We start from the raw sequence: 15,943 nt of genomic DNA, 5'->3' as shown, positions 1-15,943 counted from the left end.
CACTATCTTTTTAGGTATATCTTGTTTCCCAAGTGCCCGGAGCCCTTAGATACAATTTGATCTAAGCCAAAATCTTCATAGACTCAACACAATTTCAAAATAAAGAAGCAAGCCCGATATGCCAGGCCAAATCTCAGAAGAAAATGAATCCGTCTCGGTGGCTATCGTCGGCGGTGGAATAGTCGGTCTTGTCCTCGCTGTCGGTCTCCTCGGCCAGAACATCAAAGTGAAGGTATACGAACAAGCAAAAGGCTTTCGTGAGATCGGCGCCGGAATCGCATTCACAGCAAACGCGGTCAAGTGCATGGAGCAAATCGATCCGGAAATCGTTACAGCTCTGCGCTCTAGTGGAGCGGTTCCTACTTCTAAAGGCGATGAGACGGATCCCAACGACTACCTCCGCTGGCTCGACGGGTACAATAAGCTGCAGAAGAAAGATGAACCGCACTATCAGCGCATGCTGTATAGACTTGATGCAGGGTATAAAGGGTTCGAGGGTTGCAGACGCGATCGGTTCCTCGAGTCGTTGGTGAAGATCATCCCTCCAAACGTGATTGAGTGTCGGAAGAGACTGGAAACTGTGGATGAGACATGCGAAGGGAAGATTCGCCTGATATTTGCGGATGGGAGTGTGGAGGAGGCTGACGCCGGTATGTTTCTGAACCTCTTGCCATCGTCCGAGCGCGATCGCTAAGCCAATAATTATTCAGTCATCGGTTGTGATGGGATTAAATCCCGGGTCCGCTCCCTACTCCTTGGAGAGAATCATCCAGCCAGTCAACCCGGATACACACACAAAGTCGCCTACCGCACCCTTATTCCCATGGAAGACGCTATCAAAGCATTGGGCGAGTACAAGGCCAACAACCAGCACTATCACGTCGGCCCAAACGCGCACCTAATCCACTACCCCGTCGCAAACAGAAAGTTCGTCAATGCAGCAGCCTTTATCTCCGATCCAGAAGAATGGGAAGAAGAAAAGACAGTCGCGGTAGGCGAAAAAGCAGATCTTATCGCAGCGTTCGCTGGGTGGAGTCCATGCGTCCACAATGTCATCGACCTCTTCCCAGAAAAACTAGACAAATGGGCCATTTTCGATCTGTGGCAGTATCCAGCACCATACTATAGCAAGGGAAGAATCTGCCTTGCGGGAGATGCTGCACATGCATCCAGCCCACATCATGGAGCTGGAGCGTGTATGGGTATCGAGGATAGTCTGTGTCTTACCACCTTGTTCAAGGAGGTGAACCGGACGATACAGGAGGACCCAGCAGTAAAGCAACATGCGCTGATAACAGCTTTTGAGACGTTTGATACTGTGCGACGCACTCGCAGCCAGTGGCTGGTCAATAGTAGTCGGCGGGCTTGTGATTTCTATCATCAGCCTGAGTGGGCGGAGAAGGATAAGTGGGTGAAAGCGCAGACTTGCTTTGAGGAGCTGAAGGATCGATCGCACAAGATTTGGTATTTTGACTACGAGGGTATGGTTGATGATACCATTCAAGGTTATAGGGAGAATGTGCTGTTATCGGACGGATCGGGTAGTGAAGTTTAACATATCCAAGGTCGGGTGCACTGAATCTTGGAATTTGACATGAACGCGTTGCTTTAGTTATAGTTATATAAATGTGACACAACCTTCAAATACTCTTCACAGATGATTCTCTTCCTTTGAACTGTGACTCTAGATGAGTAGTCCTGCTAATACGATCAGGCATCCACCGGAAAAGTATTGGTTGTCTATTTGGGGGGCCTAGCATGGGTCAGGACCGGCAATGTAAGTATAGTAGATAATGAGGAGAAAAACATACCTGTGCTAAGAAAGCAGCCTGTCCAATTCCCATCCTCCGTCCAATCCAGACTAGGCATGTTTTGAAATATTCACGCATCTCCAGTGGGAAAATCTGGAGATGTGACGCAATATAAATGGAGTGCATAAGTAAAAGGCCACCTACCGGTCGCCCAGCGTTGGTGATTTTGGTGTGATCGTGTCGCTCACGCAAAAATACTTGCAGATCTTCCGATAAATGGTAAGGAATGGATGCGATCATATCTTCTACAAGGCGCAAAGCCTCCTGATGATCCGCATCATGATTAACTCCATCATCGAGCACACCCGACAACCGCATGATCAGGGTGATGAGTAAACATCGTGCGATACGGGAAAAGTTCCACAAGGCAGCGACATAGAGATCGATGTACATATCAATCCGACCGTGCCTGTAACCTGCCCCGGGATTGGGCCTTGGCGGAAGTCCTGGATCCACTGTAGTTGGCCTGAACTCTTGACTTTGATTCTGCTGCCAGATGTCAAGATCGTGATTTAGCGCGATCGCTTCCAACTTCAAGGCAAAAACGTCCTCAAAGAAAAGTGGAGCGGGTGGGCCGGCGAGGAGAGCCTCCGTGCGGTTCCAGATGGGGTTCAGTTTAATCAACAGATTATATAAACTCTGATCAACACCGCTTGTGCCACGTGCAGACCGAGCATTATTCTGCGAGAGATTAGATCATAATACAGAAGACGGACGAAATAGTCTTACCTTTTTCCCATTAAGAACCAATGGATGACCAGACAAAACAGCCTGCACGAGCTCTAAGGGATTGTTTTCAATCTGCAGGATTGCAGCCACGCCTCCAGCATGGGCTGTATGGTGGCCTGGGTTAGCCTCTTCAGCCACCACCATCTGCGACGTGTCAGCTTGTCATATCGTCAAATACATAGAAATTGGAGGTGAAAAATACCTGATAGAGCCCCAGCAGTATTGCAATAATTAGGGTCTCGTGACTGCTTGCAGCCGGGGCCTGCATGGAACTGGCGAGATATCCCAGCAGCTCGTGGTACAAGGTTTCGGCCTGCTGTATCAGGAACTGTCGACGCAGCTTTAACCCATTACTGGCGAAAGCAGCAGCTTTGCATGCGTTTGCCACGTGTGAGTCTAGTCCTAAATCTTGCACGATCGGCTCCAGGCCACCCAAAAAGCCTCCCGATATGGAAGAGTTCACAGAGACGTCAGTATAGTCATAAAAAAAGGCCTGTAGCGCCAGTTCTTTGATTCTGTTTTGTGTTACTTCCTTTGGGGGACCATCGTCGGGGAGGAAGTCAGTTCCTGGGACCGGTTCTCGAGCAGCCAAGCTACATTTGCGGGCCATCGACTTGAAAGCCGGCTTAGACTGGGGTTGGCTGTCACTTTGATTTTCATGCTGGCGAAAGATGACGCTTCCAGTATCTTCGTAACCTCGACATGTGCGGCCTGCTTTGAGGCATCTCAAGCAAGACTGCAGAAGTTAGTGCTATGTTTATTGGCGGCAGCACTCATGACCGGCAGCCACGTTGTGCCACAGGGAATGCAAGTATGCAATGTGATTCGTTGGCTCATACCGGACGGGTCTCATCGCACTGTAGACATGTTAGGATTGATTGTATCGTATGAGCTGTCTATTGCAGGAACCACGTCAAAGCAAAAGCACTAGCAGGGATCGACTGACCTTCTTCCGTCTGCCCTTGCAGGTCTCACACCCCTTGGAAGGGCCGAAGTAAACCATTCAGCCGGGGTTCTTCCGAGATTCGTATATGACGCCACTAAACTTTCTTTTGCATATACAGGAATGCAAAGATTTCGTTTCTCCGCAACGTGAGGCAAAGTGTCCTTGCAACTGTACGGGTGACTGAGGGCCCGAACAAAGAACGGGGATCGGCGGGGTTTTAGGCGGCCGCTCAACGCTAACCCAATTGAGGCTAGTCGAGGGGCGGCCCCATAGTGGCCGCAAGGCTATCTTAGTGCCGCTTACTGTACAGTAGCGCCCGCCTCGTGTTCTGAAAAACCGTGTTTGTACCGGTATTACGCGGTATGTTTTAACGTTACCGTTCCATCTTCCATGCCAAGCTTGTTTTGATCTTGCCCAAGACCTTTACGGGATTTTGATCTTCACGCTAAGCCTCAGTGGCCAAATCTCACGATGTTTCTCGAGTTGGCCTCGCAGGATTCGTCGCGCATAGCGTCGCCCGAAGCAGGTCCACAGTTTCTCCGTCGGAATGCCGGGCGTTCTCGTGGCGAGCCATCACGATGAGTTACTATTTTAGCTGGGCGCAGATGGGGGTATATATTGAACGTGAGATCCATGCAGTCTATCATTGTCAATGCAGTGAGTTTGCAGCTTGACTTACAACAATTCAAAACTCGACTTCTCCTCCAATAATGAAACCATTTACTCCATTGGGCAGCATCTGCTTTGCTCTTCCGGCCTTGGCTGCCCCCTCAGCAAAGAGCTTTGAGCCATCCTCTTTTGCTGCACGCGATGTCATCACGCGTGACTTCGCCATTGTTGGTGGTGGTGCAGCTGGCACTTACGCTGCTATTGCTTTGAAGGACCAAGGCAAATCATTTGTCATGGTTGAGAAGACAGACCGTCTGGGTGGTCATGCGATGACCTACGAAGACCCCATAAGTGGGGGCTCGGTCGACTTCGGTGTTCAACTCTATGACAATGACACTGTTGTGCGCGATTTTTTCAAGCGCCTCAACACACCTCTCGCTGATGTGGCATTTTCTTCCTTCGGGAACCCTGTTTATTCTGACTTCAAAGCGGGTACCATACTCAACCTCACCACTGGCTCTCTCCACCAGGACTACCTTGACGAGCTGGCAAAATATCCGTATCTTAATAACGGAATTGAGCTGCCTAACCCTGTCCCCGAGGATCTCCTGCTACCCTGGGTGGACTACGTCGCCAAGTATAACCTGCAAGACTCGGCAATGTCAACCTTGGCCCGCCCTGCCGTGCCTGGCCATTTGCTAGATATTCCGGCCTTGTACGTGTTCAATGACCTCAACGACCTCATGCTGCATGAGGATAATGGTGCAGCCGTGCGCAATGCCAACCGCGACAATTCGGAGTTATATCGCAACGCGCTCACTGAGCTCAGCGCGGATATCCTTATGAACTCAACTGTCATCTCGGGTAATCGCAACTTTACCGGCAGTCACCCCGTGCGCCTCGTCGTGAAAACTCCGAAAGGCAAAAAGCTCATAGTTGCCAAGCAGCTTATTGTTGGCATTCCCCCGACAACCAAGAATATGAAGAGCTTTGGTCTAGATACCCGCGAGAACAGGATTCTCTCAAAGATTTACGGATTGCCCTACTACGGTGGTGTTATTAGCAATACTGGTCTTGCCAGTGGAACCAGTTACAAGAACTACGCTACCAACAACACCTACAACATCGCCGATATCCCCTCCGTGGTCTCCTTTAATCCGTCCTCGGTTGATGGACTTCTTTACTACTGGTACAATAGCGTGACTCCAGTCAGCCAGAAGCGGATTGAAAAGGAGGCCCGTCAGGCTATCAAAATGCTTCAGAAGGTCACGGGTGCTACCACTCGCCCTGAGCCCCAGTTTCTTGCTTTCTCCGATTTCGGACCTTTCCATCTTGCGGCTGAGGTAGAGGATATCAGGAATGGATTTTATCGTGATATGTATGCCCTCCAGGGCCATCTGAACACGTGGTATACTGGAACACTATTTGTGCCTGGATCCAGTCAAGTTTGGAATAATACCGCTAATATGCTACCGGATATCTTGGCTGCTGCGAAATAAGATCCAGGCTAAGACGCGCATGTGCGAGGACACGTGGAAGTTGATGTATACTTTATCGCATTGATTGGGCTAATTTTAGACTCGTTTTGAAAGATCCTGTTCATGTAATTAAATCCCATTTACGCAAATTTGTACCTTTCAATGGTTCATCCATGCCAATAACTTCAAATCATCCAAGAATTCATTCTACCTTACAGAGACTTCAAAGAATGTGGTGAGGAGAACACTATGATTGAACACCACAAAGATTGGTGGACCGGAACACCACGTTAACGATGCTAGGTAAGGTGTGGTATTCGATGTAGAATAATATTATCGAGTATATATGCAGTATCTAATCGCTCACATTACTCCGCCCACTATCCTGGATGTGAAGGTAGCCCAGGAGTGATACCCACTGAGTCATCGCTTGCTCCTACCCAGGATGTAATTGTTCGTGTCTATCCTAATTTGAATAACGCGAGGCGATGCCATATTCCTAGCGTGCCATCTCAGCGTCAACAGTGTTCCCAACTGCACTAATGCCGCCTGGTTATGGTGACTGATTTAAAGAGTGAATGGTAGATTACCCTCAATTTGCTGATATGCAGTTCCCCTGGTCAGCATCTTACTCACCCTCTCCTCGTTACCACTTCATCCCCCTGTCGTAAGCTGAATCAATGATAAACAAACTCATGTCCGTACGGCTGAAGTTCATAAACTGAAAATCACATAGCTCTTCACTTGAGGTAAAACCAGATCTTTGTTGTCGCAATTTCCTCTCAAAATAGAATACATGCTATTCCAAACAGATACATCAGCCTTGGAAGCATTAAGAAAGCGCCATACTAAGCGACGCTGCTGCTTTCGACCAAGGTAAAACCCGTATATGCATGTGAACACAGCTGCCTAGGTGGGTACTGAATCAAAGTATATTTAAAGTTTCTACTACCTGCGAAATCAAACTTTCCCATCAGCCAATAACACCTGCAGCAGACCCTGCAGCTGGGGGCTGTCCAGACCGTAAACTCGGGTACTTAAGACAACATGTGTCAGCCACGTGTATTGTTCACGGAGTCCGGTCGGCTTTGTACGATCTAATTGGTAAGGATTTCAAGGTGGAGAAAGTGGACAATGGAGGCTATATCTTCTGCTCAAAATCTGCATCTATCTGTGTAAATACCACGTGTAAGATTCACAGTCTGGCAGTCCCAAATTTCTTCACAAAACGCCACACGCCACCGCAAGCCTTGTATGAAAGCCCAGCTGACATCAAATCAGAAAGAGGCCCGATCACCATGTGTCTAGTACACCAGTAACTTTCGCCAAACTGTAAATTTCCTGTACAACAGCATCAACATCCTTCCGCTTGATTGGTATTCTATGATCACCCTCCCACTCCACCACAGATACCAAATCTTCTTCAAAATAGTTACTCAGAAGCGCCCGATGGCTCCTTAGCCCCGGATCCCTCAGCCCGTGAACATGTACCGTAGGAATTCGCAAGATATGCTCATCTGAATGCATCGGAATATCAGGCTCATGACCTCCAATAGAAGGACTAGCCGCATCAACAAGACCAGCAGATATAGATGAAGCAATGCCGTTTTTCTCAGGTAGCAGCCAGACCAAAGGCCCCCTGCCGGCCAACAAAATCGCAAATCGAAAATTCGGCCAGATGACAGCGTCTGGACCTGCGCGCCGCTGCATTGACTGTTGTGCAAAGAGAATGCTCGCAGCTAGCTTGGCACCTTGGCTAAAGCCCAGTAATGCGACCCATTCGCCCGTCGCCCCAGACTGCGTGTCTGTATACATTGCTGTTGCGATGGCTGTGTTTATAGACTCTATAATGTGGCGTGGTTCATGGGCGATGTCCGAGGATGTGATGCGTAGCCAGGACTTAAACGGGCCATGATTCTTGTATACAGAGGTCACGTCTGAGCCGGGCTGTGAATGAAAAGGTGCTTCGACGTAGACGAGGCGGAACGTTGATCGGAGAGTGCTTTCTAAGACGCGACATTGCATGCGGAAGATTCGCGCATTTGTGCCACCTCCGTGGAGGCATATGATGCGAGGTAGTTTTAACGTGGAATCTTGTATTGTCATGTCTATTGCGAGACTAGAGTGACAGTAGGCTTGAGGAGAGAAATGTGTATAAGTCAAAATCTTGCCTTTCCATAAGGCTTTTCAGAGATCTAGACTATCTATAGATGTTCCAGAGCCTCTTTTCTCCCTCTTCTATTCTATGCAAGTACCCGTGGAATCGCATATCAGTGGAACATAATTGGTTCTTGCCCACGTTATCTCGGAGTCTTTATTCCACGTGGAATATCTATTCTCAACTATTCCTGAGAATCAGCCTTGAGCCAAGAACGGGCTGGCCGAAGCTGAGGTAAATTTGCCAAACTCTGTCATAATTGGTCAGGTCTTTCTACATTCGGCGTTTCCCAACTTACGAGGAGATTCTCACTTCATGATGAAAGAGGCTTGATGATCAGTAGATAATCCGAATCACAAGGAAAACAGGCCTAAACAACGTGCTCAACGCTAGCTTTATCCGGACTAGTGTAGCTGCCAGAAACGGGACTCGGAGTTAAGCGTTCTTTCCCCATCGGGACGGGCCGTCCGGTTAACTCCGCTCCGATTCAAAGATCTATACATCACCACGCGAACAAGTCGCTATTTAATCTTACATCCGGCCTTGGTACTCGAACACACACAAAACATACTTCTTTTGACAACATGAGTACTGAGACACCAGACCGCTATCGATCATCTTTGACTCTAGGTCAGAATTCAGGGACGTCCACCCTTGAGATACCATTAACGCCCCAGAGCGATGACTTGCCAAAAGAACCGCCAAAGGGTCCTCCTATGATGGGGCCTCCTCCACCAAATGGTGGACTCGTCGCTTGGCTGCATGTCGCCGGTGGCTTCATGCTCTTCTTCAACACTTGGGGAATCTTGAATGCATTCGGTGTTTTCCAAACCTACTACGAATCAGGCGCACTATTCACACGCTCATCATCCGATATTTCATGGATCGGCGCAATTCAAGCTACAATGCTACTCATGGTCGGATTTATCACTGGTCCAATCTACGACCGCGGAAACCTCCGTTTGCTCCTGATAATTGGTAGCTTCGGAATTGTCTTCGGGCACATGATGCTGAGTCTTTGCAAAACATACGGCGAGGTGTTATTAGCCCAAGGTTTCTGCGTTGGCATTGGCGCTGGGTGCCTCTTTGTGCCGTGTGTATCCGTTCTACCGACATATTTTAGCTCACGACTGGGTATGGCGCTTGGACTTGCTGTCTCAGGTTCCTCCCTCGGTGGAATCATCTACCCGATCGTACTGAATCAACTCATCGGGCCGCTTGGTTTCGGTTGGGCTGTTCGAGTCATTGGCTTCATTGCATTGGGCACGCTTCTGATCCCCATCGCGGTTATGCGTCAGCGTGTCAAGCCGCCACGCGCCCGTAGTCTGGTTGACTGGTCCGCTTTTACGGATGTGCCTTATATGACCTTTGTTCTCACATCGCTGATCGCGTTCATGGGCCTTTTCGTGCTGCTCTTTTATATCTCCTACTTTGGTGGTGCGACCGGTATCACCGATACAAGTATGAGCTTCTACATCCTGCCCATCCTCAACGCAGGCTCTTTTTTCGGTCGGACTGTGCCCAATGCGTTGGCGGATAAGACGGGTTCTTTCAACCTTATCGCTCCATGCTGCATCCTGGTTGGCATACTTATTCTGTGCATGCTAGCCGTGACGACACAAGCTGGACTCATCGTCATCGCAGTGTTGTCAGGTTTCTTTAGCGGTGCACTGATTGGTCTTCCTCCTCTATGCTTCGTTGCACTGACGAAGGACAAGTCCAAGATTGGAACTCGCATTGGTATGGGATTCGGCATGATCGGTCTTGGCGTTCTGGCTGGTGGACCTGCTGGAGGTGCGATCTTGGCTCATTCTGGAAATACGAATTGGCACGGGGTGTGGATATTTGGAGGAGTTAGTGCCCTTGTGGCTGGGTTCATGTATGCTGGAGTGCGCGTGGCATTGTATGGATTTAGAGTCGGGGTGAAGGCTTAAACAAGCAGGGTGGAATGAGCATCGCTAAAGGTGGAGAGTCAGACAAAGGAAGTATGTCTTGCTTCAAATTATGAAACACGATTTCTTTTTCGTTATCAAAAATTAGAGTTAATTGGACTATATGGCTTTCAGCGAATGCATTTGGTCGCTTCAAATGGACTAGTGGAATGACAATGAACAGATCAAAGGTCTTTCAGATTCACAAATCTTTAAAAAGAGACATTTGACGAGTGATGTTTAGATTTCAGAGCTATCTCCTGGTTGTGTTGTTGAAGTCGAACGAGCGAGCCAGATCTATAGATGCAAGGCTGTCCTCTGCGATAAAAGCAACACAAGAATATTTGAGGGGTCCTCTTTCGAATGGAGCAGTATTGATAATTGGATAATCAGCGAAATAAAGCCCACAGAGTGAGTCATTCAAAGAAGGGCGAGTTAAAAATATGCAAGTCTATTTATTCCAAACTATGGACTCGACTGAAAGATTCACTAAGAGCTAAATTCACAGTGGCCTTCGGACAACACATCGCATAGGCGTCACCACGGCACCCTCTGCATCCCAGAATCCAACCTTGGCATAAGGATCATTGCGAATGATAGTCCGCACAGCATCCTCACTTTCAGCCCGAATACACATCACACTACCAGTAATCAGGAGATCGTCTTCGGCGGTCTGTGGGTGTGTCGCGAGCGCGGGACCACCCCAGACAAGGACTCCAGCCTCGATGAGCGGCTTATTATGCTCGAGATGGGCAGGGCGGGTATTGATGCGATTTTCGAGGTCTTCGGAGTTGGCTGGGGTCTGGACGAGCCAGTCGTAGAGTTGAGGGGTAGCCATGTTGTTTATGTGCAGGTGGAAAGAGAAGATCTAGTTGTGGTCAAATGATGAGTCAGGTCAGATGTAGCTGGCTGACTCACTGTAGTATGGTTGAAAGATAATAGAAATTTCGACTGCCTGTTATAATGTGAATTGAATTGATCTGTAGATTTGACCCCGAACAATGTAAATTCATCGTGTATTTATAGAGCGTGGGAAGATAGAATGGATCAGCGTGGACGGACAATCTGCCGAGTGGGGTCACTGCTGGTAACTCCGATTTAGGTCAAGGTAATGCCATCAGTAGTAAGATTAATTGGGTCGGGGTATACCCAACAGGGTCTGATGGTTGTATGTCCGACCATTCATAGCTTATCCCGACTCCCTCGGAGTTTCTGACCCCCCGATCTCCAAAAACTCAATCGACGTATAACAATAAATATGTTTATAAGATGATCGTGATGATAAAGCTCCATGAAAACTGATTAGATAAATATTTTCCAAATTTCGCGTTCACATCAATTGCATTCAGAAATGACGCGCGTACCTCCCACTCTCCCCGTTATTATCATGGGCGCCGGCATGGTCGGCTTGACCCTAGCCCAAGCCCTCAAAAAAGCCGACATCCCCTACGAAATTTACGAGCGCGACACTTCATATGATACTGAAAAGGGCCGTGGGTGGGCTCTAACAGTACATTGGGCACTCGGTGCCCTCGAAGAGTGCCTCCCCAAGGAGCTCTTCAATCGCCTGGAGTCCATTCAAGTGGACCCAACCCTGGACGACAGTCGCCGCTTCTGCTTCATCGATCTAGCGACCGGAAACCCAAAATACGTTATACCCCCAACGAAGCGTCACCGTGTCAACCGCCGCCTACTTGGCAATTTACTTGGCGAAGGAATTGACATCCGCTACAACAAGGGGCTCGCGGGATTCGACGTGCATAATGATGGCGTTGAAGTCACCTTCACGGACGGGACATCTACAAAGGGATGTTTGCTGGTCGGCACAGACGGGCGCAATAGTAAAACCCGTCGTCTTCTTCTTGGCGAGCGACTCGGCGGCCTCAATCCGCTTCCCGTTAACAGCGTCGGCGCGACTATAACAATGACGCCTGAAGAGTTTGCGCCAGTTCGCACCATTGATCCTCTCCTTTTCCAGGGGACGCATCCAGAGTCTGGTGTGTATATGTGGTTCTCCCTCGTGTCTAGTCCTACCATCAATGGAAGTCTCGGGACGGAAAACCCATACTATGAGGGCCAATTGATTCAGTCGTGGCTACATAAGAGCGAAGCCGATAACGTCCCCGAGACAGATGAGGAGCGGCTAGCAGTGTTCAAACGCAATGCGCAAAATTTCGATCCTCGTCTTCGTGACGCGGTCATGTCCCTCCCAGATGACACGAGAGTCCTGCATATCAAGCTCGTCGACTGGGTACCCATGCCCTGGGATAACCACAACGGCCGTATCACGGTCGCGGGTGATGGCGCCCATGCTATGACATCTTACCGTGGCGAAGCGTTCAACCACGGCGTCGCCGATGCGGCTGTGCTAAGCAGGAATATAATTTCTGCGTGGCATTCTGTGGACACGAACAATACTTTGCAGATTGCTGTAGATAGATATGAGGAGGAAATGCGTATCCGGACTTCAGATGCTGTGCTGCTCAGTACACAGGCCTGTTTGGAGGCGCATGATCTGCATGCGCTGCAGCCCGATAGCCCGTGTGTGAGTAAACGAGCTCAGGTAGCCAAGGAAGCGAGGGAGGCGAGAGCCCAGGCTCGGCTGGAGATGGTTGGCTGAGCTATTTTCCAATTCGATTTTTAGACTTTTGTCGTTCGTTTTTGTTTTCTTTTCAGTAGGCTGTTTAAGATTCCGTCAATCAGCCTTGTCCAGGTGGAGCGGGCTCGTGTCATTTGAATTATGTATTTTCAGCTGCACTTGTGGTATCAAGCAAAATAAACTCTCGAACAATGCATATCCAACATGGTAAGCTCTTGTAAGATACGCTGGCTCTGTGGCTTCGTATTCAAGTGTTTGGTCTGCCTACTTTCGAAGGCCCTAGGTGTAGCGATTTATAAGCCTCCATTGCTTCTGAGGCTTTTATTCATCTCAAGTGAGAGAGTTCTTGAGTAGTACGCAGAACGCATCGACATCATAATTCGTTTCATTTCTTCTGAAGGTGATCGTAGACTTAAATATGTAACAACGCAGTGAAGCACAACCATGTAAACACAACATCTGCCAGCCCGACACTCCGTTTCTATAGTATCGAGGTATTACAAAAAGAAACAATAATCTATTGGACAATGGCTGGTATACCCGCTGCGGCACCGCGTTCTTCGAACAAATGAGATATTCCCTTTCCAATGTTATTGAAGTTCTTCAGGCAACTGATGGCTTGAATAATATCCTGTAGCTCTTTGGCAAAACCGTCGCCAGGCTCGTTATTCGAGACAAAGAACTCCACACAAAGTGAAAGGGGTATGGGGGTGAGAGGGTGAAGCTATGTTTGTTAGTAGAGCTTGGAGAATGTATTAGGCGGCAGACTAACCTTGAATGAGTTGAGATGGGATAGTTGATTGATCAGGCCAACGATCTCTTTGGCTGCCAATGATGCGCGTGTTCTATTTTCTATGACAACATCACGCTGCTCCTCATCGGCTGCAGGGATCATACACGCGGTAGTCTGATATAGATGCAGAGTGATAATTCGATACATCAGCCCAATAAAAAGGAGCATAGGGTCGCTCTGCTGCATGTCGGCAGGGTATTTTGACGAGAATGACTCCATCCACTGGTTGTGGATAACTTTAATCCACTGATGCTGGGCCCAAAACGCTTCCAGGGCGTTGAAACCTATGTCTCGAATAGGATATTGGTGGCGATGAGATAGTGTATGGCCACTAATTGTTGCAACAATGATACACTCGGTAAATGCAGATACCACAGTTGGGCTAGCGGCGACAAGAGTCTCGGAGAGAAAGCCCATGACAATAGGCTGATCATTTTGAAAATTGTTCTCGGGACATGGAAGTCGAATGGCAATCTAGAGTTCAACATTAGACTCTGATGACTGAAATTTCGGGGAAGACGAAGGAGGCTGCTTACTGTTTCACTGAATGTCAGCGGGGACCCTATTCGCATGCTCACAAATCTATCCAAACAATAGGCCATCCAGAATGTTCTTCGCTTCTGCTCCGATTCGATCCAGTCACCTTGAGCCTGGTCTGGGCCGTCGGTGCCATGTCGCCAGCTTAGTTGGATCAGTCGGAAGGCTCGACCAGCGCTCATCCATCCTCGCCGAAAGTCTATACACATGAATTCGTGTATGGCAAGCAGAAGCCAAGCCTGTACTTGTTCGAGGTCCATGGATTCAAGCTTCGTGTTTTTCGAATCCAACGTCTCGAGCGACCGGCGGGTATGTTGATATAGGGAGTCTCCGACATTTTGGTAGTGTGCTGATACCGAAGCTGCAAGTGTCCACATGGCATATTGTAGGCACCATTGGCCATCTGTCCTTATCTGTTGTTTTCGTGAAGCGAAGTACCGGCCTGGGTGGAGGATAGGCATGAAGTTGTGGATTCGGTCGAAATAGAGCTGATCACTGAGGGTCTGTTAGCATACTGGAAGGAAGATTGGTAGGCCGAGAGACTTACAGGTCGGCTTGCATTAAGTCTGATATCTTAGTGTCAAATTCAAAGGGATTCCATGGGTTAAGAGACAGTGTGGGATCGAGGGCCAGCATTGAAGAGACCGGGGTGCCGGCCATTCCTTCTACTGAGGATTCACCAGATGAATGCGATGACTTGGCTCGGGCGCAGGCTTCAAGTAAAGGATTATCTTCATCCATGTTGATTGGGAATTCCCATAGTGGCAGATCAATCGGCTCCTCCAATAGCAGATTTTCAAAAGAGCCCCCGTCGCTTGGTGGGTTTGCTGTGGTATTGTTTTGCTGCAGGAGTCCCTCTAGATTGGCTTCACAAGACAAAAAGTTAGCTTCTTAAAGACATCCTCTGCAAAACGAGATGTACTCACCAATGCGATCTTGCAGGACCTTAAGATACCCACGTTTGGGTCCACGAGGTGGTCGAGCGGTGATCTGGCATTCTACACCAGACGATTCACACAGACCACATTTGGGCTGGCGGCGATCGCAGCGGAGCTTCCGCCTTCGGCATTCTTCGCAGGCTAGACCGGGTTTATGTTGCGGTCTGGACTGTGGGGATTTCTCTCGGCTGTGGGTTGATTGGGACATTATGACAGGGAAGATCCACAGGACTAATGTGGTTCAGATCTCTGATAGCTGTGAAAACAATGATGTTGAATCGTTTTCTGAGGCTTGAAGTGAGATTGAGCGATGTTAAAAGTCTGGCAATTATTGACACCCCACGAGGCAACAATGGAGTAGATAAATTAATCAAATAAGCCCCAGAGGATAGCCAAGGAAGGCTTTCCGAGCTGGATTTCTACATTGGATGCTGACAGGAGTATAATACTGAGTTCAGGATGGTTTCGGATATGCCACATGGAAGCGCTTCGCATAAGTGGCCGCCATGAGATCCACGTATTTCTAAGTTAGTATAGTTTGTCGAAGACCATATGAACTATGGAAGGCCTATCAGCACTGTCCATGGGTCAGCCTCGTATGCCCCTAAGTTGAATATTACGAAAATAGGCGAGACGCTGCAAAGGTTTGATCCACAAGGATTGTGTAACACTAAGACGCCCCACTGATGAACTTTTGACATTCGAATCTCACTAATCCGTTGTAATTCGTGTTGGCGAGCGACTGGGGCTGAGTGGGTTGAAGTTATGTGGGTAACCCACAGTCTTGTAGGCATCACATGATATTGAGTAGAATATTCATATGATGTAACAATGGGGCCATTCCGTCAGCCAATAGATGCATGACCTCGGGTATCTTCAACCGTTGCTGAGATGAGAAGTGAAAATGTTACGAAACAAATGATCTGCAGTGGGCTGGGGTTTTCGTAACGAACCGCTAGTATTGAATACCGAAACTTACATACACTCGTAATCTAACTTTACAGCGGATGAAATACGTGTCTCATGGCGTTGATGGCTTGCATGAGTGAGACTTTTGATAACGGGCCAAGAGCTGAAGAATTAGAATGCCCATGAATTCAGTAAAATACGATCACATTGCCCCCGCCAGTGACTGGTTGGTCTTTGATTGGTCTGACTCGGTTCCCTTCCCCCCATTCCACCACATGGCTTTTACGCAACAAGATATTCTAGGTGGCTTGCATGCGGCCCGCATTTTTGCACGATCAAGTCGTCGATCAGCGCAACGCTTGCCTCTGTTAGAGTGTCTGCACAATTGCTTCGTGAGGCCGAGGACGCGCAACGATTTCCAAATCAGCTCCACCCTGGGGCCGGGTCAGGCCTCCAGGAAGATAACATAGTCATTTCCACGCTTCTTGGAATTGAATAATGCCTG

At 48.6% G+C, this 15,943-nt stretch overlaps 8 protein-coding genes across 8 annotated transcripts; 4 read left to right on the top strand and 4 right to left on the bottom strand.

Annotated features, from left to right (window-relative positions):
* Positions 1 to 118: 118 nt before the first annotated feature.
* Positions 119 to 1,555, top strand: N7503_007108 (uncharacterized protein; the record flags this gene model as incomplete). The annotated part of the gene is made up of 2 exons (XM_057066655.1): positions 119 to 650; positions 711 to 1,555. The coding sequence occupies 2 exons, from the start codon at positions 119 to 121 to the stop codon at positions 1,553 to 1,555; spliced, it is 1,377 nt and encodes a 458-aa protein (XP_056920336.1).
* Positions 1,556 to 1,710: 155 nt separating this feature from the next.
* N7503_007107 (Zn(II)2Cys6 transcription factor domain-containing protein) lies at positions 1,711 to 3,596 on the bottom strand (the record flags this gene model as incomplete). Its single annotated transcript, XM_057066654.1, has 7 exons — positions 3,487 to 3,596; positions 3,380 to 3,397; positions 2,743 to 3,276; positions 2,541 to 2,684; positions 1,956 to 2,492; positions 1,812 to 1,904; positions 1,711 to 1,740 (listed from the first exon to the last, which is right to left on the bottom strand). Exons 1-7 carry the CDS (start codon positions 3,541 to 3,543, stop codon positions 1,711 to 1,713), a joined length of 1,413 nt encoding a protein of 470 aa, XP_056920335.1. The 5' UTR covers positions 3,544 to 3,596.
* A 600-nt stretch (positions 3,597 to 4,196) lies between these two features.
* N7503_007106 (uncharacterized protein) lies at positions 4,197 to 5,594 on the top strand (the record flags this gene model as incomplete). The annotated part of the gene is made up of 1 exon (XM_057066653.1): positions 4,197 to 5,594. One exon carries the CDS (start codon positions 4,197 to 4,199, stop codon positions 5,592 to 5,594), a length of 1,398 nt encoding a protein of 465 aa, XP_056920334.1.
* A 1,272-nt stretch (positions 5,595 to 6,866) lies between these two features.
* Positions 6,867 to 7,679, bottom strand: N7503_007105 (uncharacterized protein; the record flags this gene model as incomplete). Its single annotated transcript, XM_057066652.1, has 1 exon — positions 6,867 to 7,679. The coding sequence occupies one exon, from the start codon at positions 7,677 to 7,679 to the stop codon at positions 6,867 to 6,869; it is 813 nt and encodes a 270-aa protein (XP_056920333.1).
* Positions 7,680 to 8,315: 636 nt separating this feature from the next.
* On the top strand, positions 8,316 to 9,665 carry N7503_007104 (uncharacterized protein; the record flags this gene model as incomplete). Its single annotated transcript, XM_057066651.1, has 1 exon — positions 8,316 to 9,665. One exon carries the CDS (start codon positions 8,316 to 8,318, stop codon positions 9,663 to 9,665), a length of 1,350 nt encoding a protein of 449 aa, XP_056920332.1.
* A 499-nt stretch (positions 9,666 to 10,164) lies between these two features.
* On the bottom strand, positions 10,165 to 10,500 carry N7503_007103 (uncharacterized protein; the record flags this gene model as incomplete). Its single annotated transcript, XM_057066650.1, has 1 exon — positions 10,165 to 10,500. One exon carries the CDS (start codon positions 10,498 to 10,500, stop codon positions 10,165 to 10,167), a length of 336 nt encoding a protein of 111 aa, XP_056920331.1.
* Positions 10,501 to 11,013: 513 nt separating this feature from the next.
* N7503_007102 (FAD-dependent oxidoreductase) lies at positions 11,014 to 12,282 on the top strand (the record flags this gene model as incomplete). The annotated part of the gene is made up of 1 exon (XM_057066649.1): positions 11,014 to 12,282. The coding sequence occupies one exon, from the start codon at positions 11,014 to 11,016 to the stop codon at positions 12,280 to 12,282; it is 1,269 nt and encodes a 422-aa protein (XP_056920330.1).
* A 496-nt stretch (positions 12,283 to 12,778) lies between these two features.
* N7503_007101 (fungal specific transcription factor domain-containing protein) lies at positions 12,779 to 14,737 on the bottom strand (the record flags this gene model as incomplete). Its single annotated transcript, XM_057066648.1, has 5 exons — positions 12,779 to 12,985; positions 13,034 to 13,528; positions 13,591 to 14,086; positions 14,139 to 14,457; positions 14,518 to 14,737. The coding sequence occupies 5 exons, from the start codon at positions 14,735 to 14,737 to the stop codon at positions 12,779 to 12,781; spliced, it is 1,737 nt and encodes a 578-aa protein (XP_056920329.1).
* Positions 14,738 to 15,943: the final 1,206 nt, after the last annotated feature.

Source organism: Penicillium pulvis (genome assembly GCF_028828015.1).
Source record: "Penicillium pulvis strain IBT 33274 chromosome Unknown contig_5_segment0_segment0, whole genome shotgun sequence".
In the NCBI taxonomy this organism is placed as follows: Eukaryota; Fungi; Ascomycota; class Eurotiomycetes; order Eurotiales; family Aspergillaceae; genus Penicillium; species Penicillium pulvis.
The sequence above is the reverse complement of the archived record's forward strand: the minus strand, read 5'-3'. Positions and strand labels throughout refer to the sequence as shown.